At 47.5% G+C, this 27,558-nt stretch overlaps 1 protein-coding gene across 1 annotated transcript; it reads left to right on the forward strand.

Moving 5' to 3' along the window:
* The first annotated feature begins 297 nt into the window (after nt 1-297).
* deptor (DEP domain containing MTOR-interacting protein) lies at nt 298-26,305 on the forward strand. Its single transcript, XM_086155964.1, has 10 exons — nt 298-573; nt 785-922; nt 3,585-3,763; nt 4,357-4,480; nt 10,818-10,996; nt 15,361-15,543; nt 16,033-16,170; nt 17,853-17,923; nt 18,686-18,790; nt 22,484-26,305. The coding sequence occupies exons 1-10, from the start codon at nt 560-562 to the stop codon at nt 22,604-22,606; spliced, it is 1,254 nt and encodes a 417-aa protein (XP_086012090.1). The 5' UTR covers nt 298-559; the 3' UTR covers nt 22,607-26,305.
* The last annotated feature ends 1,253 nt before the right edge of the window (nt 26,306-27,558 follow it).

The following is a 27,558-nucleotide window of genomic DNA, read 5'->3' on the forward strand; positions in this document are numbered from 1 at the left end:
TTTTTTGTCGCTCGATTCCTGTTCTTATCCTTGTTGATGTCGTTTTGGTTGTTTCTTCTCACCCTTGCTGTTTTTTTTCTTTTGCTGTCGTTTAATTGTCTCTCCTTTATATTTAAAGTAATATTTATTGACACGGTCATTGTTGCGCTGCCGTGACAAAGCATTTCCTCCAGTGGCATCAATAAAGTCTATATTGCTCGGCGTTTAGTCACACATTCCCGGCGCCTGCGTTAAGCCCCGCCCCGTCCGGTCAACTCCCCCGTGACGTCAGCAGACCCCTCCCGCCGCGTTGGGGGCTGCGTGGCGGAGAACGTGCCTTCGCGTCCTGCGTGGGGGGATGCGGGTGCGGCGCCGCGACGTGAGTGCACAAACACGCGCGTGTGCGTGTGCAGCTATCGGGCGCCGTTGCGGGTTTTCGAGGAACGAGATGGAGCCGCTGACGCGCCGCTCGTAACCCGTGACCGTCCGTGTGTTTATTTTACTGTTATGGGATGGATTTCCAGCAAGATACACTTACTGCGTGAAGCGACGCCCGCAGCAGCTCGTCCTCCCGCTCCCAATGCTTCTTGAAGGGTAAGCGACACGCGGACACGCGGTGTCAGGGCATCGTTTGGTCCTTGAACGCACCGCGGCGCGGATTTTTCTTTTTGTGTTCTCTCTCCCGAGCCGTTTGTTTGTCAGTAAAAGGAAAACAAAACAAGAAAAAAACCTGCGTGTCCGCGTTTTTTTCTCTCCCGTGCGGGCAATGAGCGCCCGTTGTGTGCCGTGTTTTCCCCACGAGCAGCGGCCCGGCGGCGGCGACACCCCGGAGCGCGGCTCTCTGTGTCCGCGGGGAGATGGACGGCATCGGGAACACCATGCAGAAGAAGGCTGCGGAGCTGGAGCGGCTGGCCGAGGTGCTCGTCACCGGGGAGCAGCTGAGGTAGGTCGCCCGCCTCCCCACGCTCAGATGCATTCACGCCAAGTGAATCGTGTTCACAGGCCAGGTAGAAGAAACCTGGCTCTAAATTGGGACTCTTTTGAGTCAGGTTTCATGTGGACCAGATGTGGGCCATATAAGGTGGACTTGTGGCCCCGTGCAGGGTGCCCCCCCCCACATACACACACACACACACCAGGGGAGTCATTCAAGGCCAAATATGGACCACAGGACCGCTGACCCCCCACAGGACCGCTGACCCCCCCCCCTCCCCAGGACGCGGCCCCCCGCTACCCAACGCTTTTACCATGGGTGCCATTAAAAAGTATTACATACTTTTTGAACCCGAGTCAGGAAATGGCACGTTGTGTCCTTCCCTCCACCGCCAAACAAAGAACATCTCCCGTGCAGAGCCCTCCTCGCATTCCTGCCCTGCTGGAAGATGCTGCGCAGGAGTAACACACTGATCTTTGACCAGCTGGAGGCCACATGAACCAACCAGACCCAGGAGCGATATCGTGCCCTGCCTGTCTTATCAGGACGTCCGGCGCCGCTGACGCGCCGCACCCTTTGACACCCGCTGGCACGTCGAGGAAGGCCCCATCGATCGGCCGGCCCGCGCCCTCGCCGATGAATAGAGGCTCGGTAGGCTGAGCATTGCACCAATGCCTGGAATTCCAGCTCCCCGCCGGACTATGAGGACGCCAAATGGTTGTTTTTTTCCCCTGGCCGGCTTTCTGAGGAAGAGCACGCTTTAAACATTTTTCTTCAAAACTGTGGCATCACAACAGGCATCGCAAAACGACATGAGCGCTCCGTGTCTGCGCACACTCTCCGGCGCACTTGTGTTGAGTACCAGGGCTCAACTCCCTGTTTATCACTTTACACTGCTTGTTTTGTGTGTGCGTGCGCAGCCTGGCACGGCTCTGCATTGTGGTTGCCAGCTGACACCGGAGCCAGTGTCAGTGAACGACCGTTCCAGAGTCCTTTGCTGTTTCAGGGTGAAAGACCTTCAGGTCGTTGCACACTGCGTGCACAGGCACACACACACACACACACAAACACATATCTTGAGGACTCTCCACAGCAAGGGCTGGGGGGGTGCCTTCTTTATCACAATATTTTCAGAAACTTAGCTCAAAATGGAGGGTGTGTTGTTGACATGAAGGTTTCCTCCACACCTTTATTTGCTCTTCAGATCACCTGTGTGGTTCAAGGAAGAAGTGCGACTGGCGAAGGCCCGCTCGTTTTCACGCCCCCGTCTGTCCGCTCAGGATTTAAAACACAGAGACAAAATGGGAAGATTCTATTCACAAATAAATGGCTCGACTTTTTGGAGCCTGGGATCGAGCCCATTTCTCCAAGGGGAAAAATTCATTAACCAATGCATTTGTAAGTAAATGCAATCCATCAAATTAACCAAATGCAACCTATTTGATTCATGGTTGACCGAAGAACGCTGAATGGCAGCCCGCTCGGTAAACGCAGCGGCGAGGAAACCTTACGGGGAGAGAGTTTGCCTGGACTTTTATTCAGATGAGCTCCATTACTATCAGAACACAAGAGAAGATGTTCTGCCCTGATTGGAGGAGGAGGAGATGGACAGCATTCAGCTTTGGGCTATTTGCCCCTCTGGTGCAGGACAGAGCTTTCCAGCTGCACACACACACACACACACACACACACACACACACACACACACACACACACACACACACAGCATGAGGTGGAACCAGCTCAACTGCAGGATGCTCAGCTGAAAGGGGGGGCTCAGCCCCCGGTTCAGATGGAGGTCACTGCAACCACGACACCAGACCAGATTGCAGGACACCTGTGAGCCGGTAGTGTTCGCAAAGTAGAATCACGTGGCCTTGAGCGCATTACATCTGCGGTTGAGAATTGTTTGTAGAATAATTCATCATGTGCGGCTTTCTGTCTGTAGCCCCAAAAGGCGATGTTGTCCAAACATCGCCCAGTCGCGAGTCCGTCCCCTCGATACCCGGCTGGAAAGGCTCCCTGATTTTTATTTTTTTACGCCGCTGCAAAAAGACCATAATCGCCAAAGACAGCATGTCGAACCCCAGGATATGTTTTCATTTTATAGTCTGCAAACGAGGTTTTATGTCAAACATCTTTCGCACTTAATGATTTTTGTGCGAAACGCAACAGAAAACCTCCGCCTCCCTGGTTGGAGAAGCGATTGACGACCAGCTCCCTGATTGGCGGTTGGCTGTTTTTTTGATGTCAACCAAAAAACCTTAAGGATTGCCAGAGATTGTCAGCTGTTGCAATGCCTATTTAATAATGAGTGCAGCCAAAAGATACTTCAACCCGAGAGGATACCATTGATAGTGGAATAGAAATGGCTTTACGTTTGTTTTTCTTTTGTTGAAACGGAGCGATGCTCAAATGAATACTATGTTTGATCACTTAGCGTTGTTGAGACCTGCGAGGGCATCCTCTCATCGATTGGCCCTTTGTGTCCTTCAGAAAAGTCATTGGATTCAACGTTACAGTTCGCATTGTCTTGAGTTTTGACCGTTAGCATGTGTGAACGGGCTTTCGAAATCCTAGCTCTGGTGTTTTACCACGGTTAAAAGAAGACGTCCCAGTATAAATGAACAGTCTGAATCTTTCTTAAGTTTATTCATTTTCTGCACGCCAGGCTGCAGCTCCACGATGGCAAGGTCATCAAGGATCGCCGGCACCACCTGCGGACTTACCCAAACTGCTTCGTGGGCAAGGAGCTCATTGACTGGCTGATCGAACACAAAGAGGCTTGCGATCGCGACACCGCCATCAAGATCATGCAGAAGCTTTTGGACCAGAGCATCATTCACCACGGTGAGAGGCCCACGTTCTGAAAAATGTCTGGCTTTCGTAGATGAAGCTCAGTTTGTGTTTTTCCAAACAGTAAAGTTGTGAATTGCTCCCTTCACGCTCATCTTCAACTATGCCGACAATTATAAAAATCGAGAACTAAACATTTTTAAAATATGATAAATATGTTTTGGATTCAAAGCATCCATATTTCGGAATATCACTAATATTTCCTGCTATGGCAGATTAGCTGTCCGTATCACATGACCACCGGTCGCAAAAGCGGCAAACGGCCTGCTCTTTGTAACACAGTCACCCATACAAGTCTTTTCGAGTGTTCCGATGAGTCAGACGGATTGAAAGTTTGCCCTCGGTGTGCCGCAGGGCCCCGAGTCGGGTCTTTCTCTCTTTATGCTAACTCTCGGTTCTGCTTAGAAAAATGCGGATAAAACGCTGGTTTTAAAAAAATAACACTGTCAAAGATAGTCATCGCTATCGCAAAGAGGCTCTTGTTAAGTTACAAATGTTTACTTTTTTTTTTGGGCCACTTCTCATTTTTTTTAGAGAAACTTCTGCAAGCCATAAGCAAATGTTCTTTGTCTTTTTTTGGGGGGCAGTGTGTGACGAGCACAGGGAGTTCAAAGACATGAAGCTGTTCTACCGCTTCCGCAAAGACGACGGCACTTTTCCACTGGACAGCGAAGCCAAAGTCTTCATGAGGGGCCAGCGGCTTTACGAGAAGTAGGGGCACATTTATTTCCCATTCTATAGTCCCCAGTCTTTGTGAGTGCGCTTTATTTATTTATTTTTTGCTCTGAGATTCACAGCAGCCTGGAAAGCCGCAACAAACCCGCGGTGTTGTCGCATGGTTGGAAAGTTGACTGCTCGCAGGACGAGGCCGGTCAGATGATACTTGGAAGCCTGTTTTCCAGAGATGACTCATAATGTTTAATCAGAAGCGGGAGGGGGCGTCTCTGATGGGACTGTTTTTGTTTGTCAGCGTCTTTCTGCCAATGATGCTCTTTTTCCAATAGCAACAAGACCGCTAATAATCATTTCTCTGGTAAAGCCAAAGTCTCTTCTTGTCCATTTGGGGACTGCGTGAGCAGCACCGCCTCACACTTTAGCCTCAGCATTTTAAATCTTATCAGTGTAAACACATGATTGAATGTATTTTTCATACCCGTCGCATGTGCGCGCACACACACACACACACACACACACACAATTAAAATCGTACAAACACATACACACACACACAAACAATGAAACTCTTGCAAACACACACACACACGCACACTGCAGTTGCATAAGAGAGACAAAAAAAATAGACCAAGGAGAGACATCTGTCATCTCAGCTCTCAAAGCTGTGTGTTTATGTAATGACTATAGTGCTGCTCTAGACACACACACACACACACCCACACACACAACCTGGCCTTTGAGTTGCTGTGCTTTCTCGTCTCCCCATCAGCGACGCCTCACTGTTGCAACGTCGGCCTCAGTAACTGCTCTGCAAACTGTAACGCAACCACTTCTCAGTTTTCTGGGTCAAAGTGCAAATATGTGGTGTGCTGGCAGTGCCGCCGCTCTCCTTTTTATTCATGTGCTAATGCAAAAAATGGTCACGATTCAGTCCAAGTCAGCAAGCTATGTCCGTTCTTGCCGAGTCGGGCGTTGCACGGAGGGCCTTGGAGCGCCCGCTGGCCTCCAAGCCCCTTCTGAGGAATGGGAGTGGGATTAATTAGGGAAACCGTGTTATTGTAAAGTCTTGCTTCTCTTGGGGGGGGGATTGGTTTGACTCATCAGAATCTGTTTACAGTTCTTTAAGAGTATGGCTGCCTGCATGGAAAGCTTTTTAAAAAAAGCTCCAGCGAGGGGAGCTGAGGACAATCTGATAAACACGTGCGTGTGGAGCTCAGAAGAAGGGGGGTTTGCCAGACCTTTGTATCTTATTTCGCGCCGCTTGAGGCCAGCGGCTCGACCCCATGCTGGCCCGACACTTCTGGACTCTGAAAATTACTGTCGACAGCTGGAGGAAAGCTGGAGAGAAAACTTCAGGTGATTTGTTGGGCTGATACTGTAAAAGTCACCCTTCCTGGATATGTATGCAAACTTATTTTCCAAATTATGGAACAGTCTAATCTAAAATACAAGCCACCATCTAGTATTGGAATATATGTCGACGTATGACTTGATGTGTGTACTGCACCGAGCAAAACAGAGGGTTGAAAATATTTGAACTTTCTATTCACTGCTTACATTTTTCGGTGTCTTTTCTATGGCATTCGGCATTGTTAGCGGATTGTGCCATTTCCTTTGTTGGCTGCCGGGCGAAAGAAGAGGTTGACAAACACAGGCTTTTCCATCCCAGCATACAAAGAGATCCTGCGAGAGTGAAACAGCCGGCCGATGCTCCTTATCCGCCCCGCGTCTCTCCGAGTAATCACCAGACACACACGTCTGTGCTGTCTGCTGTTCCGCAGAGCCATTTTCAACTTTTTGTTTCAACACCCTTGACGCAAATCATTGCGCGTCTGTTTGGGTTATCGCTCGTGACCCAAAGACAAACTACAGCCGCCGCCACTATCAGATTCATTTACTCGTGATTGTGGTAGCTGAAGTACTTGAGTTGCTTTCACTGCCCGTGACAGATAAACGGGCTTCTTGTGAATCGGGGGAGCTTTTATCAACGTGCATTTGACCCTTTCATTATCTTAACGTGGTCCTAATTTGTACAGCAAAGCCTAGGTCATTCCGTGCAGGAGATAACACGCTCATGCTTTCGCTACTTATGGTACGTGCCGACTAATTTGTCGCCCTCCTGAACCAGATGCCCTCCTAGAAGTGGAAACAAAAACCTCCGGCGCTAATAAAGATGTGTAACGCCTAAGGCATTTGCTCTGGTGAATCTAGAGAAATCTCAGAATGTGGCGCTCAGGCAAAGAAAGGTGGATGGCTAAAGTGAGGCATTCTCAAGAACTGACCCACGGCGAATGTAGGAATGAAGTCATTTAGCAGGAGATCATGCACTGTCACTGTGAAATAATCCAAGTTAAAAAGTTAAAGAGAAACCCATCATGTAAAACGTTTCTCTGGTGCACAAATATCTTACATTGGTCTCTAAACAGACAAGCTTCTGTCGCTTCTTCTGTAATTCAAACCATTTCACAGGTTTTAACCTTTGGACAAGCCTGGTGCCTTGGTCACCAGCCTGGTCGACACTGATTTCGACTGGACCAGTGCAATTCCAGGTCATGGGGAATCGCATCGTCCCACTTAACACCATCAATTGGTTCACGTCTGCGTAGCATTGTGCCATGCATTACGGTGCCATTGTTCAACCCCCCCCCCCCCCCGAGTCAAAACAGAGCCTCATCTGTTGACTGGAGACATCGAGATCAGCCAAATAGTGTTGTGTAAATGAGCAGACATCAGGGAACACGCCGTCCATTCTGTCAACATTTTTCTAAAACAGGGCACTGTGACTGAAGCTGTTCATCAGTCGGAATTTGACATCTGGTCAGGTCATGAGCTCCGTGAGTTTATGGCAGTGTTAGGCGTGCACCATGGACCTCTCCTCCCCTTTAATGCGTTAAATTCGCTGGACAGTTTTACATTTATTCTGCGTAACTTTTCTATGCCTGCAACGGCCCCCGCCAACCGGCGATAGAAAAACCATCTGGCACTGAAAATCACCCTGCAAAGGCACCATTGCTCGTTGGGGGTCTTAGCTGACGTCAGAACTGAGGAAAGTCGCATGAGGCGAGCCGGCTCTGTCGCAAACCAAGAGACGCGCCGCCAGCATCAAACGTTGTCTCAGACGTGTTAAAAATGGTCCCGGCCTGGCATTGTTCTCTTGTTGGAGAAGCTGCACTGCGATGTGTTTGACGCACTGAGGGCGAGAACAATGTTTCTCGCTCGTTGTTTCTAAATTTACTCTCCTGCTTGGTAGAGATATGGGCACCGAGGAGACAGGTCCTTCCGTACATCTTTGCCGTTTTTGACACTTCTGCCATGAGTCACAGCATAATGTTTTTAGTGGACAATAACTTTGGAGGAGCATATTTTTGGAAGGGGTAGGCGGCTCACCAATCAGAATCAGCTTTATTGACCCAGTATGTTCATGCATATAAGGAATTTGGCTCGGGTTACCAGTTACACTTTTTCCAAGCATGAGGGTAGACAACGACTGGACAACAACATTGTAAACAAGACAAAGTGCGGAGTGCAAGGCTGAGCTGAATGATAAGGCGATAAGCGACATGAATAATGTGGTCAGTGAGGTGGTGCAAAGAGGAGGAAATTACACAAATAGACATGAAAGATAAGGGGATGATCAGATGTTATCGTTTGTGCATGACATGGTGTGTGAGACGCTGCTGGGATTTATGAGTTTAGTACTTTATTAAAGTGATGGCTCATAGGGAAAAGCTGTTTCTGTGTGGGTAGGGGAGATAAAGTTTGTGTCCAGGGCTGTCCTGAGTGGGTCGTAATGTTTCCTGCCTGGTTCCTGAGTCTCATCCCAATAAGAGGAAGAGTTCCGAAAGAGGTCGGTTTGGCTCCTGTGAATCTTTCTGCATCCCTGGCTGTCCCTTCCAGATTTTGGTCCTGTGTCCCATCACGGAGGCTGGGGAAGCGACGGAATTCGCGTTTTCACAGCTAAAACCCGACCAAATTTTCTGCACTATATATAACACCATCATCAGGTAATAGTTTGAGTGACTCTTAATCCAACATTATGTTTTACTTTCAATCTAAACAGATGGAGTCATCTGGTTGAACGGTTGTGTTTCACAGATTAAAGATCGATCCCCCGCAGCACCAGGAACTCCTTTTTGTTTATATTCCCTCTCTGGACTGGCCTTATCTCGCTGATTCCGAAGGCTAATAAGCTTCAAACATGGACGATCGGATATTTGCCTCAAGAATCCCGCAGCCTGCGGTGGTCATTTCCAGCCTGTCTGCCCTTTTAAAAGTGAGCGTGGGAGTCAAATTGTGTCAGCAGAACGTCGGCAGGCTGCGGTTTTTATTCTTTACTGGCTCAGTTCACCTCCCCACCCCCACCCCGCACCACCACCACGGTGCATGCTTTGACACGCATAGGCGGTTATTTTCTGTATTGTTTTAGTGAATTGATTGCGCCAGTTGGGCGTGTAAGAGTGCGGCTCAGTGAAGGTGTCGGTGAGTCAGCTCGTTGCGAGTGCGCACTTGTTAGTTTTATGCTTATTTGGGACTTGGTGTCTTGTCTGGAGCTATGAAGAGGGGATCGCACTGCCATTTGGAATTATTCTGGGGGTGTTGAATTTTCATAGATGCCAAATGTCATATTTTGGGCGGTCGCAAACGGAACAGCCTTGATTTTTGTGCACACATTTCGGAGCGATCGTTCCATGTAATCCAGTACTCTAGAAAAATACTCTGCGCTTATCTCCAACCAGTCCGAACCGTCACTGTAGTTCCAGTGGCAAAGAGAGTACTGTGTTTGTGTGTAAACGACGACAAAAACAATTTCATCCATGCGCCAATGAGCCCATCGGAGATCAGCATTGCCTCATACTGTCAGCGCACAAGTGTGTCATCCTGGCCATTGTAACTGTAATAACCTGTGTTCTTGACCGACCAGGAGTTTCATCCACGGCTTCAATATGGCCGAGGGAAACCGCGTTGATTATCATGATTATTGTCGTTACAAGTCAGGTTTCTGTTTTCTTTATGAAGCCTCATTGCCTGCATTGATTCACAGGTATTAGGAGCCATGCACGTTCATCGTCTGACATCATGGTGGGAAGAATTTGCGTGGTTCGATTCTAACGGAGGCTTTTTGTGGAGTCTCCACGTTCTTTGGGTTCTCCGCTTTCCTCTCACATTCCTAAAACACTGCGGTGTCATTGGACACCCAACAATGCTCAGAATGAGTGTGAACCACGGAGTGAATGGTCGTATGCATCCACACGGGGGCCTGAGTGAGTGCAGGATAAGGGGTATAGATAACGAAACAAATCAAAATCTAATTTCCCCATCCTCACTTTTTTCCTCTTTTTCTGCCTTAACGCGTCGATCCTCAGTTGTCGCAACAAATGCCTGCCGATCGACTGCGGGCTCTCAGAGTGTGTAAGGGGCAAGGCTGCTGGTGGGGAAGGTTTTCCTTTGCAGAAAGGAAAAGGAAGTCATCACGGTGGAGCAGCAGATCTCCTGGATAATTCAATAGGGGCGTCAGGACTATTTCATGGATGGATGTTATGAATGTTGCAGGATGTTTGAGGTCCCCCCCACCCACCCACCCACACACACACACACGCCCATGAGCTAGGAATGTGCTGCATATAGTGCAGCTTCAACACATCGAACCCCCGCCATCTGTTGCTATGGACACGAGCCACGGTTAAGACTCAGTATCCTCACGCTCTCACGTTCCTTTCTGTAACAAACATTGGACTGAAGATGCAGCATCGATCCCAAACCCAGTGGATGCTTATTGATGTTTTGTTTTTTATCCAAAGTCACACCACTCGAGGGGACCACTGGCTTTAGGGATTGGTTGCTTTATTGATCCAAATATAGACTTTTTTGGGTTGGGCTGAGGGATTCCACATGCTTAAAGGACTGGCATTCATTCAACTGAAATCAGCATTTGAAAAGTCAGGACGCAAGATGAAGGGGGTTTTATAATTTCCCCGGACTGTTCTCCGAAAGTGATAAATATCACCCCTATCATGAGAACCAAAAGCTCACCTTCTGTTGGGTTGGATCAGATCCTTCTTTGAGAACATGAGGAATATCAGATTGAATTGCACCACTCGGGGGAAGCAGATATGAAGCTTCAGGAAAGGAAAAAACGCTGGCGGTGGGGATGATTAACCGTCACGTTTGAAGAGCATCGGTTTCTCATCTTGTTTTACACCACAGTAAATGTCACTAACCATCTGGGATTAATGTACCCCCATTATATTTTATTGTCAGAATTGTCTGCTGTTTATAAAGTGGCGTCTGTCACTCGCAGTAAGTGCTGGGAATCCTCTTCAGATCCCATTTACTGAGGTTTGTCTCTTGTTTTCTTCTTCTCTTCCTCGCAAAGGCTGATGAGTACAGAGAACAGCCTGCTGCAGGCCAGGGAGGAGGAGGGCGGGACGTTTGAGCGGGCGTTGGTTGCCTCCGAGTTCATCGACTGGCTCCTCCAGGAAGGGGAGACGACGACCCGCGAGGAGGCTGAGCAGCTGGGACGGCGACTCCTCGAGCACGGCATCGTCCAGCATGGTGAGGGAGACGAGGAGGAGGGAGGCATCCCACCTGGCCGGCTGACATTAATCTCAGATTCACCTCACAGGCACAGCACGCACCTTCTAAAACCCATTATATGCAAAAAAAAAAAAAAAAAAAAAAAAGCGAGAGTATTTAAACATAATGGCACAATATAACTCCTTAGACTGTTATTTCTTCAGTTTTAGGGGAGGAAACCTGGTGAGAGGCCAGCCACTTGACAGATTTAAGGTCTTAAGTTCTGTCCCTCCAGTGAAACGACCCCTCTTTAACATCCTCATTTAGTTTCACCTTGACATTCATTGTGCTGCTGCGTCAGGTTCCCCCCCCCGTCCTGTCAGGTCAGTCTATCCTTGCGCGCCTGCAGCTCTGTTACCACACACTGTTGACTCTTTAAAAAGTCCTCGCCAAAGTCACGGTCTGCATGTTTTCTGTTTCCTGCCGGGAGAGCTGTGAAACCCCAACTTCTGCCCAGGTTGCCCTTCGGCGACAAGACTCTGGATATGTCCGACGATTCTGGAGCAGCGCGGACTTCTTCTGCACGGACCCCTCCAGCCTGCAAATACAAAACTAAAAATAGGATAATAAACTCCCAGAAAGGAAAGTGTGTCAGTTCAGCCTCCCTCGTCTCTTCCCCTCCAAAAACTCATTGCAGTTCGTTTTAGGCCCCTGAACTGGTTGGGATTGTATTTCCGTTCTCAGCGTGTCTCAAACATCGGAAGGGTCTCCTGGGGGAGCGGCTGCACGCTTGTGCGCCGGACACCGACGCTGTTTCTTCAGTTGAATAAGAAATTTTAAATTGAATTTTCAGCAAATTTATTTATGTTTTACTTTTTGATTTATTTGAACAATTATTTCAGATAATGTGATTTTTTTTTTAAATTAAATCAATTTATTCAAGTTATTCATGAAAATAAAAATCTGATAAATAAAAAAGGTCAGGGAATTTGATCAATTAATTTTAAGCAAGAAAAAAAAAGATTTTTGAAACCAAGTTCCAGAGCATCCAAGTAAAATGTGTCCATGTGACCTTTCAGCACAGATCACTGAAGACCATTTAATTGACTGGATATCGCGCAACATTATAGGGCCTTGAAGTTCAACCCTTGACAACCTCTCTGTCCCCACTCGGCACGGCAACGCCTCACACCATCCCGACGGTGGGCTCGGAGTGTCTGCCGGGTCGCCACGTGGTAGGAAATTGGAGTTGACGCTGACCTCTGTGGTAGGCGCCCGCGTTTGATTGAATTACCGCGTGCATTTTCAAATACCACCGCTGCACATGTCCACTGTCCCTTTTGGGAAACCTTCCTTTTTCAGCCTTTAAGTTTGAATCTCCTCTAATAATTATCTGGGCAAAGCTGGGGGTGCGACTGCACGGGGCGTCTGCCGCCTTAGAGGAGCAAAACGATGATGGCCCATCGGCAAAGATGATCCATTATGTGGAGGAGAGCCGGGCAAGAGTTCATTTTCCCACTCTGGTTTTGCTCTTGCCTCTCCTCTCCTCTCATGTCCTCCCTCTGCCACCCATGTCTCAAGAGCTGTAATAGAGCTGAACATCTCCAGGGCATTGGAATGTGCTGTGTTTGAACACACACACACACACACACACACACACACCGTAGAGCTGCATTTAGTTTAATGTATCATTCAGTCCGCCGTGCTTCCTGCTGGCCTCACAGAGACATCTTTGTGTCATCGTCTCTTCAATGAGAGCGGGAGAACTTTAAATAATGTTCCGGTGACTGGAAGAAGATGGCAGTTCAGTCTATGGAGTGTGTCTGCAGGCCCGCTGCTGCAATTGGAAACAGAAGGAGCAAATATCTGAATTCCGTCACACTGCCGCGGCTCTCAGTCAACCGTTCAGTTATGTATGGAGGGTTTGTCTGGATGCACATTGTGCTCACTCAACAACTTTGTGACTGTGCCATTGTGTCGTTTTTCGCATTGCACCGTACAAATGACGAGCTACGATACAGTGGAGAGGCTTCGCCGGAGGTAAAAGTGCAGGCCGTATAAATAAAACATTCGAAGTGAGGACGACGCGGAGGGAGGGGGTTGTATTGCTGTCGCTGCGCCAGAGGCCAACAGCCGGCTGCAATCATCCCAGGTTCTCTTCAGAAAAACTATTCTAAATGAAGGAGGGGAGGTGAAGTGGTTCTTTTATGTAGCATTAGCAGTCAGCAGCGTAGAGGGAGTTCAGGAGCCTGTGGGGGGGGCGTTCCGGGCTGTTTCGTGACTCTTACTTTGAGATGGAGCGATGGTCCAAAATCCAAACTGAAATTTGGTTATATGAAACATTCCTCACAGCCAGCGATACATTGGTGCTGCGGACCAAGACCGAAAATAGTTTTTTAAATACACTGCTTAGGAGACCAACCCCCGGTCCCTGCACCGGTCCCCGGATCATTTGGTATAAATGATAGTTTTTTCATTAGACCCTCTGGGTCTTATTTTGAAAAACGACTTACAGCCGCACTTAATATTGTGATTGCCCGATACAAATTGTAATGGTTGCAGTAGGATTAAATACTGTGAACTGACAAAAGTTTTTATTTGAACCCCGCGCCTCTGACCAGTTCGCGGAAACACTTTCATGCGTGAAACCAGTCCCTGGTTGGAAAAGGTTGGGCACCGCTGTCCTTGAGGGTTTAATGTGAAACCTTCACTTTATCTCCGTGATGTATGGAGGTGATTGGGATCTCGGTACCTGGTAATAACTTGGGGATTACCGACGCCCCACTAGTCACAGGTCGTGTAGCTTGAAGGTGTCGACGTCGCACAAACTATGCAAGCGTCCCATATGAACATGTCCCATCAGCTCCTAATAGGCCAATTTTGGCCATGCAGGCCGAGGGAATCAGGTTTTATAGGTTTGAATAATTATTCTTGCCAGTTCCGCAGGTTTTACTCCTACACAAGGAATGACTCCTCACAGCCGCTGGTGAAAGGTACTCATAACAGGAATTAAATGAATCTCTGGTTCTAAAGTGAGCAAAGTCAAGCCCAGGCAGAGGCGCAGGGAGGAGCTCAGCGCTCCACGAGGTTTAGCAAAATGTGATGGTTTCACAAAGAGTCCCGCGCTTTCATCCAAGTCTTTACTTATCAAACCGACATTATCTCAAAGGGGAAGTTGTGACTCTGCGGACTGATTTACGGAATTGGATGTTGAAGCCGTGCCTTTCTTGGCAGCAGAGCCATAGTGTCTGGTTATGGCAGAGACCCTTTTTCCCGTGCAATTTCTGATTTTAAAATTGCAGTATATTTTGCTGCAGCTGTCTTTGCCTTTGTTTTCGAGCTCCTGGCAAGGGAAACAAAGACATAAAAAAAAAATTAAAAAAAAAACCCCAAAATCAACAAAAATGGGAAATGACAGGCTTCGAGGAGTGTGCTAGAATTTTGCAGTAAAGGGCCTAAAAAAACCCGAAAGTATATATCCGTTTATAAAACATTTAAAAAAAGAGAGTCTTTCCTCATGTCCGTTGCTGCTGGAAGAGCAGCTGCATCCTGTGGTGTGTTAGCCTCGCAGCTAACAGCTAAGCCGAGGTCAGGCAAACTACAGCCCGCGGGCCACATCTGTCCCGTTGGTCTTTTTAATCCGGCCCGCCAAAGATTGGCACAGAAATCATACTTGATGTGCATGATTGGATCCATAAATGTGGCAGCTCAAACAGCAGATTATTTCATTTTTGGAGAAACTTGAAAACACTTGAGAATTTTCCTGAGATGAATGACACAGATTGGCTTTGTGATTTAGCCATTACTGTCGACATACTGACACACATGAATGAGCTGGATGTGAAGCTACAAGGGAAAAACTGGTTTGTGCATGAAATGCAAGATAATGTCACAGCCTTCAAAACCAAGCTGGTTTTATTTTCAAAGCAAATGGCAGACGAGTCTATCAGCTGTTCAAAAATGCTTTTTTTTTTATTTGTATCGCATCTTGTGATGACCAGGCCTGTCTGTCAAATTTTAAAAGTCAATTTGGGCCCTGAGCCAAAAGGTTTGCCCATCCCCTGAGCTAAGCTAAAAAGCTTCCAGTCCAAAAACATGCAGGAAACAGCAAATTTTGCAGAAAGGGTGAATTGATGTTTGTCTGTAAGACATGAATGAGGAAGTGAAGGGTTGTTTATGATGTCTCTATATGTGACTCTAATCCGCGGGTTCAGGCTGGACCCAATGACAGCAGGGATGGATTCCAGCACTGCTGCATCCCTGAGTGCAGAATGGATGGCAAATGAATGAATGAATGAATGAATGAATGAATGAATGAATGAAGCAAGTGAGCCTTTGGTTGGCTTCCTTTGAAAAGATGTCACTTTGCTTCTTTTACACGTCGGCTGTCGTCTGGTTCGCAGTCACAAACAAGCACCATTTTGTGGACGGACCCCTCCTCTACCAGTTCAAGATGAACTTCAGGCGGCGGCGACGACTGATTGAGCTGCTCCACGAGCGCGGTCGCGGCATCCCGGAGAGCCACGACAGCCCCTTCTGCCTCCGCAAGCAGAACTCCGACGGAGGGAACACCAGCTTCCTCTCAGGTAAAGCCTGAGACCCCGTACCATTTCTTTGTGCGTGATCTTAAGCGTTTGACCGATGGAGAAATGAAGCCAACTTCAGTTTCCTTTGGGTTTTGATGGGGATTCCGTCTGGTCAGACCAGGGACGCCCTGCTGTGTCCTTATCGTGACATTTCTATGGGGTCGTTTTTCGGTTCGTCCCTCCACACGCTATCAATTTCTCTTCAACGTTCCCCAAAGTGAGCTCCAGGTAGACCTGGGTTCAAGCTTCACGTTGAAGCAATGGGTTCACAGGGCTGCTGATTTGGAGGAAAGTAGCCTTCAGTTCTTGCACAAGGGAAAAAAAGGGTCGTTAAAATGAGGTTGCTAAGATAAAGTGAGAGATGATCAGAAGACCTTTAAACACAAATATCGCTTTTATGCCGTTTTTGTAACGGGCTTCGTCAACAAGCAGGTGGAAAAAAAAACGTGTGGATGCTTAGATGTTTGTTGTGTTGTGTCTCCGTCTAAGTGAGCCCCACCAAGGAGATAAAGGTGGCTGGCGGGGTTCGGCGCAGCAGCATGAGCAGCAGCTGCGGCAGCAGCGGCTACTACAGCAGCAGCCCCACGCTCAGCAGTAGCCCCCCCGTCCTCTTCAACCCCAAATCTGGTGAGAAAACACATATACAGTTTGCATCCCGCTCTTTCCATAAATAGCCTGGTTTTGTTCTCGGTTATGTAAGGTAGAGGTTGCCAGCTGACGAGGATGTTTTCCCTCCGTCCGCCTGAACGCAGATGAATGGAAAGTGGGACGTTGCGTGAAACGCGGCGGTCGGTTCTTCCTGTCGACAGATCGCCACCCGGAACACGCATCGCTCATAACGCTCCGTTATTTACAACTATCTAAAAAGGACGGTCTCTGCCGTTCACATCTGGAAGCCTTGCGGAAAAAAAGCACCCATTGAGGGGATGCCGCGGCGGAGGGTGGCGTGAGAAAGTGAGAAAGCTCCCCCTCGTAAACGCTGACTCTGTCTTTTGACTGGAGAGCTACGAGAGGCGAACAGGCACAGCTCTGAACTGTCCGTCAAAAGCTGAAAAGCTGTCCCTTTCATTGGGATAAAGCATTTGGAGAAGGAGCAGCAGTCAGGCTTTGTGGTGTGTGTGTGTGTGTGTGTGTGTGTGTGTGTGTGTGTGTGTGTGTGTGTGTGTGTGTGTGTGTGTGTGTGTGTGTGTCCGTCCACCACTGTTTTTTTTTTTTTGCTGCTTTGATATCATTACAAGGGGCGTCCTTGACAGGAGTCCCTTTGTAGCGGCAGAGGCTACTAACAGAAACGCCAACACAAGCGAAAACACAATGACCAGGAAAAGGAAGGCACACACACACTGACATGCCCACACTCCAGGTATTTCCCCTCTGCTACACATTAGCCTCAGTAAATATGGATACCACGTGATGGGAGGATGAGAGAAAACGCCACGGCGGGCTTTAAAAGCAAATAAAACCAAGATTTTCATAATTTCATTTTCACAAACCAACGTCAGTTGTGATGCAAAGCATCCGGCGCCGGAGGAAGGATCCGGGAACTTCCTCTGTGCCATCAGATTGCACTGGCATCCAACAAATGTAACGAGGGTTATGTGTTTGTCTATGTTTTATTCATGAAGCGCTGCTCTCTCTTGGTTCAGATCCATAAAAGCTCATCTGTCTCTCCATCACCGTGAAAAGCGCCGCACGAACCCGCCACGAACTCAGCCGGGACGCTAATTCTGAAGGACGTATCAAAACTAGCAACACTCGAATGAATTTGATGAAAAGGAATTAAAGTTCAAGATGTGCAGCTTTACTTGATCACTGTCGCTACGGTCTTTGGGCTTCAGGCCGCCAGTCCTTAAATTGAAATTCTGAGCATCGGCACGGTGACGTCTTTGAGGGAAAGCGACCGAATGCGATGAGTCGTGTTCCTCGGTAAGCAGCCGGACAGCTCCATCTTCGCGCCTTTAGAAAATAAATACAATAAAATAGAAGTGATTGGAATGGAGTTGATTTTTTCTGCGCATACGGCGAGCTGCAGCCACTCAGGGCGATGTGGATGTGAATCGTTGTTTGGGGAAGTTGGAGGAGCAGGATGTTAACTATTGAGGAAGAACGGACCCTCAGGGGCCATTTAGCATGTGACTGACATTAGCGGTTGCTATACACACACACACACACACACACACAGAGTAAAAGCAACAACATTACATTATCGTTTATAAAGTTTGTTTGGTGTCATTAAATGTATGTGCACTATTATGGGACTATAAGTGGGTGTCATGGGAACAGCTAATAAGCAACATTTAATGTTCCAACAGTTCTAAAGAGGCAAGTGAGTCCAGAGGAGCTGCAAACACCAGGAGGACCTTTTCTTAAAAAGACATTCACCGTAGGCAGTGCTGGCAGACACACACACACACACACACACACACACACACACACACACACACACACACACACACACACACACACACATAGACAGATACAGCTCCAATATCCATCTCCAGACCTTTAGTTTGCACTGGCTTGTTGATTTTTCTTATGCTTGTCCCTGACTTGCGCCCAAATTGGCAAAGACACCACGAGATACAACCAAGACACAACATCTGGCCCAGCTGCTGAGTGCCGATGGCTGCATCGTGTAAAAAGCTGCGTTTGAACGCACCAGATTGACATAAGCTGGCGTTCGAGCGGGGCACGTGTTCTGCACGTGCACATGAGACGTAATAACCATCAGCTTTCATTCAGAAAGAGGAAAGCGTGAACCTCGCTTGCTCCATTTTGTATTCATGCCGCTTCTAATGTTGACGCTGATCACGACACGTTTTGTTTCTCGAGTACTCTTGGTTGCCATCCGACAGGAAGTCGACCACCCGCCCAAAGATGATTTGCTTTCCTGACAACCTCAGCCTGGAGGAGACGGCCGCTCGAACGCAGCAGATTGTGACGTACGATACGACCAGTGCAAAAGAGCTGGGACAACAGTGAAAAATAAAGTAGATGAAGTGAAATCAAGGAGCGCACACACATTAACACACACACAATTGCAGGCTATCATATGTTCAGCTAATACAGCACAAATATAAAACTACCTTATGTGTGAAAATGCAGGAATTGCACGTCACTGTCATTCCATGCTATCGTTTCACAGATTATTGGCGATGCTGTCGGTTGGGGTTTCGTTGTGCGCGGCAGCAAACCCTGTCACATTCAGGCGGTGGACCCCGGCGGACCCGCGGCTGCCGCTGGCATGAAGGTAAGGGCCGAACCAGCTGTGTGTTTCGAGGTCAGGCTCAGATTTGAGGATCGAAGCGGGTGCCGAAGGCTGCGGCGGCCAGCGAGTAAAGTACAGCCCTGGCAGTGAATCGAACGGGCTTCGCTCGGGGGCGCGGTCGGATATCGTGTTCGCAAACAGCAATTAACGGTGAAATTAATTTGCGCCTCCTTGCAAAATAAAGGGACCCACAGGGGTTGTATTGTTCTGGATCATCAAAGAGCGATTCATTTGAATTAAAACAACTCCTCGAGACTCGCTGCCTCCGACTGAACAATGACAACAACAAAAGCCTTGAACAGGCGTCGCTGGGAAAGGGATGTCTGTCCCGCCACAGCTGGCATGAAAGTATGTAAGCAGATTGGCGGCGAAGAATCCGCGGAATGCGGAGCGGTTCGGGGTAAGGGCTGAATGGAAGGAGCAGCCAGGGAGGGGGCGGGGAACCACATGACCCTCAGGAAAAGCCGTGTTTGTGAACGAGTGTATCATTAAACATTCGTTCACTCATTAAACACATGAAATCCGAGTAAACCTGTAAATCCTCGAGCAGCAGCAACTGGATTCATGCCACGGAGTCACATTGTTTTTTCGGTCAAGAGAACAGAGTATCTCACGGCCCCAAAGAGGAAACTGGAAATATGACCACTTCTGCTTTGGTTATTGTCAACTGTCATAGTCGGTTGCCATAGACACATCATCTGTTCAGGGCCGCCCAGAACGTGTGTGTGTCCTGCATTGACATCTGAATGAGTGAAGGTGGAGCGAGAGGTTCTGTTAAATCGCACAGAGAAGCCGAGAGTTGCGTCGGCCTGTGAACACTCAGATCTGGGAGGAGAGTCTCGTCCTCATGTAGATGCTCGGTTTGCCTGGAGCCCATCTGAATGTTGTTATTGTTTGGTAGTAAAGCGCTGGCACAGTCCAGGGCGGCGCTGCCTTTGAAGGTCTCAGCATGAGGAAAGCCCTCGTTCTAACGCATCTGGTGCTTTTCACAGCGTCCTCGAGCCACTCCTGAAGCCTTTCTGACTTTGTGCAGGACTGTCTCAGAAAATTACAATATTGTGATAATGTTCTTTATCTTCTTTAATGCAATTACAAAAACAAAAATGTCATACATTCTGGATTCATTACAAATCAGCTGAAACATTGCAAACCTTTTGTTATTTTAATATTGCTGATTATGGCTTACATCTTAAGAAAACCCAAAAATCCTATCTCAAAATATTAGGATATCATGAAAAAGTAATTTTTGTTTTTTTAAATGCATTACAGAGGATAAAGAACTCCATCACAATATTCTAATTTTCTGAGACAGTCCTGTATTTGCTGATTTAACATTTGCGAAAAACGCTCGGGCAGCCTCGGCGGCCGGCACGGTTTCCTAATTGCGAGTCGTCGGATGCACGTTCCAGCAACTCCACAACACCACGGTGGACTTGTTGTGACTTGTTTGTCACCGTAGCGTTTGTCAGCAGCGCTTCCAGAAAGTCCTCGGCTGGATTCCCACAGGGGGGCCTGTCTTGGTGTTCTCCCCGTGTCGTCGTGGGTTTCCTCCGGGTTCTCCGGGCTCCTCCCACTCTCCAAACATGCATGAGGCTCCTGAGAGAACCTGGTTGTATGTCTGTACGTGAGGCCAGGTGGGACCCTGCCTCTGGCCAAATGACAGTTCGCATCGGCTTCGCCCTCCTCGCCCTTTAGCGCAGGCCAGGCGATACGGATATTAAATCAATAAACCAAGAAAATACTGAGCCAGAACCCAGAACCACTTTTTCCTCATTGTCAAGAGCTGCAAACATCAGCGCAGGAGAATATTTCTCTGGATTTTGCAAACCCAATCAATGATAACTCGGTAACGTAGTCGCCTCCCTGGTAGGATTAAGTCCTCCCAGTCGGATTTCAGATGACAAGCAGACGTCATCAGACACTTGGAGTCGCCGGCCAATCAATCCCGGGGCTGATTATAATAGCAGAATAATCCCGCACAAGTGCGAAACAGGGACACAAATGTGTGAGTGTCAGCTCAAATGTGACCTTGGATTCAAATTTAAATGAGATCAAAACAAACCCCGTTTTTTTTTTTTGTCACCTCACACACATTGTTATTCTCTAGGGTTTTTTTTTCTTCCTCGCTTTCTTTTCCTTTTTTGTTGTGAGAGTTTTTTGTTTGTTTTGAAATAGTGGGTCATGGCGGTTGGGGGAGTTGGGCAGTTGAAAGGTGGAACAGAACGATGGCGAGGGGAAGGGGAGGGGATAGGTGGTGTGTGTCCAGGGGTGTGTGTGTGTGTGTGTGTGTGTGTGTGCGTGTGTGTGTGTGTGTGTGTGTGTGTGTGTGTGTGTGTGTGTGTGTGTGTGTGTGTGTGTGTGTGTGTGTGTTTTCAGTCATTTAATCCAGTGTAATATGGACCAGACAGGTTTGGATGGGACTCCAAACATTCCCCTGCAAGACAGGATTTAGAGCATGACCCCCCCCCCTTTCACCCTGTCCCACTCTGAATCTTCTGCTTTTCACTTCTTCTGTCTCCTTAAATCTGTCCTTGGAAAGATACTCGAGCTCAGGAGCAGTCAAAGTCCGAATATATGCGTTTCCCTGGCTTCTTTTAGGAGCAGATTGGGGTGCAGTCCGTTCATTCTGCGTGTATAGAATGTCAACTGTGAGCCTCCGTGCTGTTTTTGTTCATTCCGAGCCTCGTAAATACCTGCATAATTATCCGGAAACAACCGTTCTGCGTGGTATTTCCATTTCCCACAGTTCGGGGGTCGGTGTGAGGAGGAAGCAGATGGGCCTCGAGAGCTCCGACCCGCGAGCGCCGGTCCGTAAGAGCGTGCAGTGATACCCGAACCGCGGCGTCTCCCCGCTACAAGAGCTGCCCCCCCTTCTCTTGTTTTTGCCAGAGCCGCTGAGTTGGCGTGGTGGTTGAATAATGATCAGGCGGGAGGAGCCGTACCCAGCTTTACATATTTCTAAAAGAATGCGATGGCGGACGTCGAGGTCGCCTCGCAGCAGCCGCCAGCGACTCCCATCTGGAGGATCACAGCTTGGCCGGATTATCTTGCTCAAGGAACCGAGTCTGGAGCGGACCCCCGATAACCCTCCGGCTTACCCGCCGGTTTCTGAAAGGCCACCGGCCCAAGATCAGCTGTGCACACATGAGTGTGGACAATTAAAAACAAATGAAAGAAACCCGATTTAATCTCTCGAACTTGTAGATTTGGCCTACTTTATGTTATTATATAATATGATCAGACCGCAGCTTTCTGTTTTTGTAAGTCTAGCTTAGCTGGTGTTGAGTTTTGGGGAAAAGCCAGTAACAAGCTTTCCGCTTGTTCCTTCCGACAGAAACTTTGGCCCGATGAGTCACGATCTCTTTAATGAATTATGAGTGTGGTTTTATTACAGCTACAGGTTCACAACAACTGGCAGGCTCACCTCTAGCGTGCAGGAAACTCCATATTTGCTCCCTTGACTCACTGTCGCAGCAGTTTCTGCTAGGGGTGAAGAACCCAGGCCTTGTTTTTCCACAAATTTTTGAGCTAAAAAAGCTCACAGTATGAATACAGAGGCTAAAACACCGCTCCCTCATGTCTTCATTTCCACACACTCGTGTTGCCCGAGGCCTCCGTTTTTGCAAAATGAGTGGTTCATCTCTTCTGACAAGAGTGTCTCTCCTTCTTGTTCAGGTGTGCCAGTTCGTGGTGTCGGTGAACGGACAGAGCGTCCTCTCTCAGGATTACCGCACCGTGAGCAACCTCATCCTGACCGGCCCCAGGACAATCGTCATGGAAGTGATGGAGGAGATGTGAATCAAGAGGGTGAAGCGGGTGGGGGATAACTTGAGACAGAACTCCCAGCGTGTGCGTTGGAGAATGTGGGGATCGGAACGAGGAGTGGGATTCAGCCCGGTTAGCGAACACACGGGTGGGTCTCCATTTTTTCCCTTTTGGAATGTAAAGGGGGAACACAGGCGAGGAAAGGTCTGCGTTTTCCCACACCTCTCATGTGATCGGCCAGCCATAACCAGGTTTTTTTTTCATGAAAGGGGGGGCAACGTCCACTTTGTCTTCGGTTTCAGACAAGAATTGTCTCATGAATCTGTCAAAGCTTCAATAGCGTGGATGAATTCATGGAGACCCTCCCCTCGCACCCTTTTTTGTGCCCAAAACGCTTGAGTGGGCTTTGGGACGTCTCTGTGCTGCCCTCTGCTGGACAGGCTGCAGAGATGCATGCAAACAGCTGATCCCACATTGAACGCTTCAGAAGTTCCCCCCTTTCTTCTCTCTCTTGGAAAACTAGAATGCATTTTATTCACGGTGAATAGTCCTTTTTTGGGGGCGAATCAAAAGAATCCCCGGTTAGCGCAGGGTGAGAATGCAACGGCGACCGATGAGACGTCAACAGACCTAATAAAAATGGTCAGTTATAATCATGGACACGGCCGGCGTTGGGAGGCGTTTGAGAGAAAGCAGCCGTTTAACATTGTGATCACTACAGTTCAACATGTGGAGAGGTCAAAAACAGCTGTGTCTTCCTCTCTAGATGCTGTGCACTTTGATTGAATGCCTTCCCTTCTTTTGATACAAAGAAAAAAAGTATGACTCCGCTTTAATTCTCATGTGGAGTTTCTATGAATCTGAGAAATTCCTAGAAAACTGTGGCTCTGTTTTTCAAGAACGTCCATGGGAAATAAATTGAAGATCCTTTTATTTTTCTCCAAAAAATGGGTTACATCGCCATGAAATGGATGAGTAGATGATTCGGTTCGAAATATATACATTTACTCATGGAAAAGAGTAAATGTGGTGCAGAGTGGTGAGACAAGGTTTTCCTTCAAAAGACAGAAACTTATTCGCTTCCTTTAAGAGACACTTGTATATTCACCGCTGCTCCTCGATAAAGTGGTTAGATTTCCATCGCGTCAATTCACGGAGTAACGGCTAGAATTATTATGGAGTGCGTCTCCCGACCACTTCTGGCCTGTTCCCAGCACTTCTGCCGAGAGGGTCGACTCTGACGCGTTTTTCGGAAAACCGTCCCTGGAAAATGTCGTGAAAAGCGATAGGCACGACGGAGGGCAAGGACACCGGTGGCTTCAGAGCACAGGCTTCAGTGAAGATTCTGAGAGAAAGTGCAAAGCACTTGAACCGTCATATTGTATTTTTTGATTGACAAAAGCACTTAAGAACCAAGAATTTGAATACATATGGACTATGTATGTACATATTTAGTGGATATGCAATCCGAGAAGCACATTTTGAAACTTGCCCCCCGAAAGATTTCTCACCCCGTGCTCTCCTGTAATGATCTGCACGGTGGCAGAGGAAGCGCAAACACGCATTGGTATGAACGGCTTGTTCAGTACGACCAGGAGAGCGGGGTTCCCTGTGGCAAAGACTCACCGCTGTCTTTCAAATGAAACTGAAGGGTTGTTATGTAGTAGGAAACAAGTTTATATCTATATACATTTGAAGAGGACTGAAGCAGGTTTGAGTTGCAGAAGAGTAGATTCATGCTTGACTATCTTCCAGAATTGACGTGGATGCATTGGCGACGTCAACGTGCCCTCTCGCGTAAACTAGCAGCATGACAGTTTTATATTCAAAGCTATTTCATTGTAAAAGTAAGAGCTTGGGTAGTGCAGCTCGTGTGTATTCCTAACCCTAGGTAGCCGTTGTTTTGGACTAGAAACATTGTTCAATAGACACACTCATCCTTAAATATAGGGAACAATAAACTAAAGTGACTTTCATTTTCTATCAAAAGTTAACATGAATTCTGAACATCTTAATTGTAGTGTTAATGCGTGGAGGCTGGCTGAAGTTCACCTTGGTGTGCTTGAGGCGCTGTTAAACGCAATCCCCAATTCTCGGTAGAACAGATTATTCTCGCAATGATAGTAGAACTCCAAGATCCCTCATGTTACTGCCACGTGTGATGGACGCCATCCGTCTCTTTTTCAGTGGCGTGTCCTTCATTGTGAAGCTGCAGTCACACAATCGGGTCACCCCCGGCCACAGGCACAGGGTGAATTTCAAGTCGTAACATCCGTTGGTAAATATATCAATGTGATAACATTTTTAGCATTTTTGGGTCGATAAAATAGTGTTCGGATAGTGCGTGATTCAGTTTGATGAATAAATTGTGGCGTCGTCCATCTTAGCTACCTAACTGCAGAATAAGACCCCTTTGTAAAAAGGAATATTGCGGCGCAGCAAGGAAAGACGGCGGAGCCTTAAACGAGCGCTTTAACAAGCACCAACAGCTGACTGTGAGCGTGCATGGACCCCGAACCCCCTCAGCCTAAACCACGTCCTGAGGGGGGAGAGGCCACGCCCCTTTTCTTCCGCCGCAATATAACCGTCGCGTAGTATAACCTCTATATGTTATTCCACGGTGAGGTTGTTTCGTTTTCGTAGACAGGAATCGGATATATTCACGCATTTCTAGCTGTAGCTGCGGGAGGGAGTTCAGCAAACCCCCGAACCAGTGCAAACTTGGTAATCTTCTGCTGTGTGTGTCCGCTCAGTTTGAGTAGAACTGATTATTAATCCCCTGTGTCTCGAAACCTACCGGGAGGGAATGTTCCAACGTTCTCCGATATGCTTTGTTTTGTTGTACGTTTGTCGCGCACACCTGTGCAGCGCGGCAGGGCCGGTGTCATCTGAAAAGCACCGCGCTGATTCTCCGATCACTCTTCTGTTGGACGTTTGTACATCCACTGAGCCAAATCTCCAAGATCGTTTGCCTGAAATGTCATTTTTAGGCTGATTCTGACTTCGGACAGGCGATATCATCTTGGCTGAAGGTATGATTACAGAGAGCGCTTTCATGATGACACTGGTAATACAATAAAGGACTACAACTAGTCGATCTAGCTCTCGGCGCTTGCCAATGTATTGACGTCAGAATTTTGGTTTTCCTTTTATATCGAATATCGAAACCGCAGTGGCTGAAATCCAGTCACGGTTTGGGTTTGAGTCGTAATAAGTGCCATACTCTCCGCAATCTCCTACTTCACTGGTGTGAGCTCACGGTGCAGCCATGCTTCAGGGCTCAAGGACAATCAGTGCTTTATGGACACCACCTCAGCAGCACAGCAGTGAATTAAAAACAGCAAAAAAAAAAAAAAAAACAACCGAATGTACTTCACCTCCACTTTTCCATATTGTACAGTTGATATTGTCATATTCGTACTACATCATTACATATTCTATGAAAGGGATTCTTAGAGTCACACCCACCTCATGAGGCTGCAGGGCCCAGTGATGGTCCTCAGGTAGACCCTGTGCGTGTGCGTGGGTGCGTGCGTGCGTGCGTGCGTGCGTGCGTGTGTGTGTGCGTGTGTGTGTGTGTGTGCGCGTTTTCCCGCTCTGCTTTCACAAATTGAAAGCTGGTTTATCGACAGTGCGAGCTCAAAGCACCACAGCCGTTCTTACTCAGAAGCAGCTACAACTAATTCTAATGTCTAAAGAGGTGATTGAGTGTTTAAATAAAGTGATTCTACTTTACGCCAGTGGTTCTGTCATGAGTACAACAGGGATGCGTTGTGATGCTGAAAAAAATGCTCAATCACACGCGCAAAGCGCATGTAAAATATGTACAAGGATTCAAAATGTTTACTGCCCTATGCACGTATTTTTCCCCGTGCAATGAAGGTCTTTCTTCACTGTCTGCAGTGAATGCCTGAGTATATAAGCGGTAGAAAGTCTCCGCTCGCATTGCACTTTCACACCTTGCAGGTTCAGAGTGCTTAACACACCACACAAGGCGCTAATCGGGCCATCAGCGGCAAAACTGGGGTTCGGGGTTTCGTTCGAGGACACCTTGACGTGCAGACGGGAGGAACCGCCAATGGAGCCACCCGGCTTAAACCGGTCCCAAAAGTAATAAAGAAAACAACATCTGTATATTTATGACTTAAAGTAAGACTTTGTAATGACTGAAAAAGCTTACGTGCTACTAATGTGCAGATGGTGTGTGGTCGAAATGTGTGTTTTTGTATGCTTTGGTGCTTTATATCTCCTAAGTAAAATAGGTGGGAGTATGACAGGCTAACCATCAGCAAGTGAGCGCTGGAAGTCCCTGGTTCCTCCCGTCTTATCTGCCTGCTGAAGTGTCCCTGGGCAAGACATTGAAAGTGCAGTATGATACCGCCTTCCACTGATGTGTAAAATATGAAATAGGAAAGCACGGATAAATGATGAAAGCTTGGCCGCTATTTTCATTTTTTCCTATCCGGAGTTCCGCTTCAGGTCAGGACAGCAGGTCCTTTATTTTTTGTGGTAATTAATTGTGTTTTGTGGTGGATGGGGGGAAATAGAAATGAGGGAGTTATTGAGGGGAGATGGGGGCTCACATTTTGGCTGGTAGATAAATATCATATTCTTTTGAAGGGAATCATTTAATACTTAAATGATAAAAATCAGAAGGTGGGGAGATATAACTTTTCAAAATATTTAGTAATGCAGTTTGAATAAGCTTGACAGCATAGCCATATTTCACTGAACATTTCAAAACAAAATGATTCTAAAACTAAGATGAATAATGTTGCTATTAAACTCACATGGTGGTAAAACTATGGAGAACAGTCCAATTTATTTCTAACTCAATTTCCCAGGAGCACAAAGTTGATAGGGGAAATATAAAGTGATTTTCTGGGCTTTATTTTATTCCCATTTTAAATGAGTCAGTATTTTCCAGATTGTGGGAGAGAATTATTTTCAGTTTGTTTCTGTCTCCAGTCTACATATAATCAAAA

The sequence above is a fragment of the Fistularia commersonii genome, chromosome 11 (assembly GCF_037954325.1).
Source record: "Fistularia commersonii isolate RoL2024-O1a breed Wild chromosome 11, RoL_Fcom_v1.0, whole genome shotgun sequence".
NCBI lineage: Eukaryota > Metazoa > Chordata > Actinopteri > Syngnathiformes > Fistulariidae > Fistularia > Fistularia commersonii.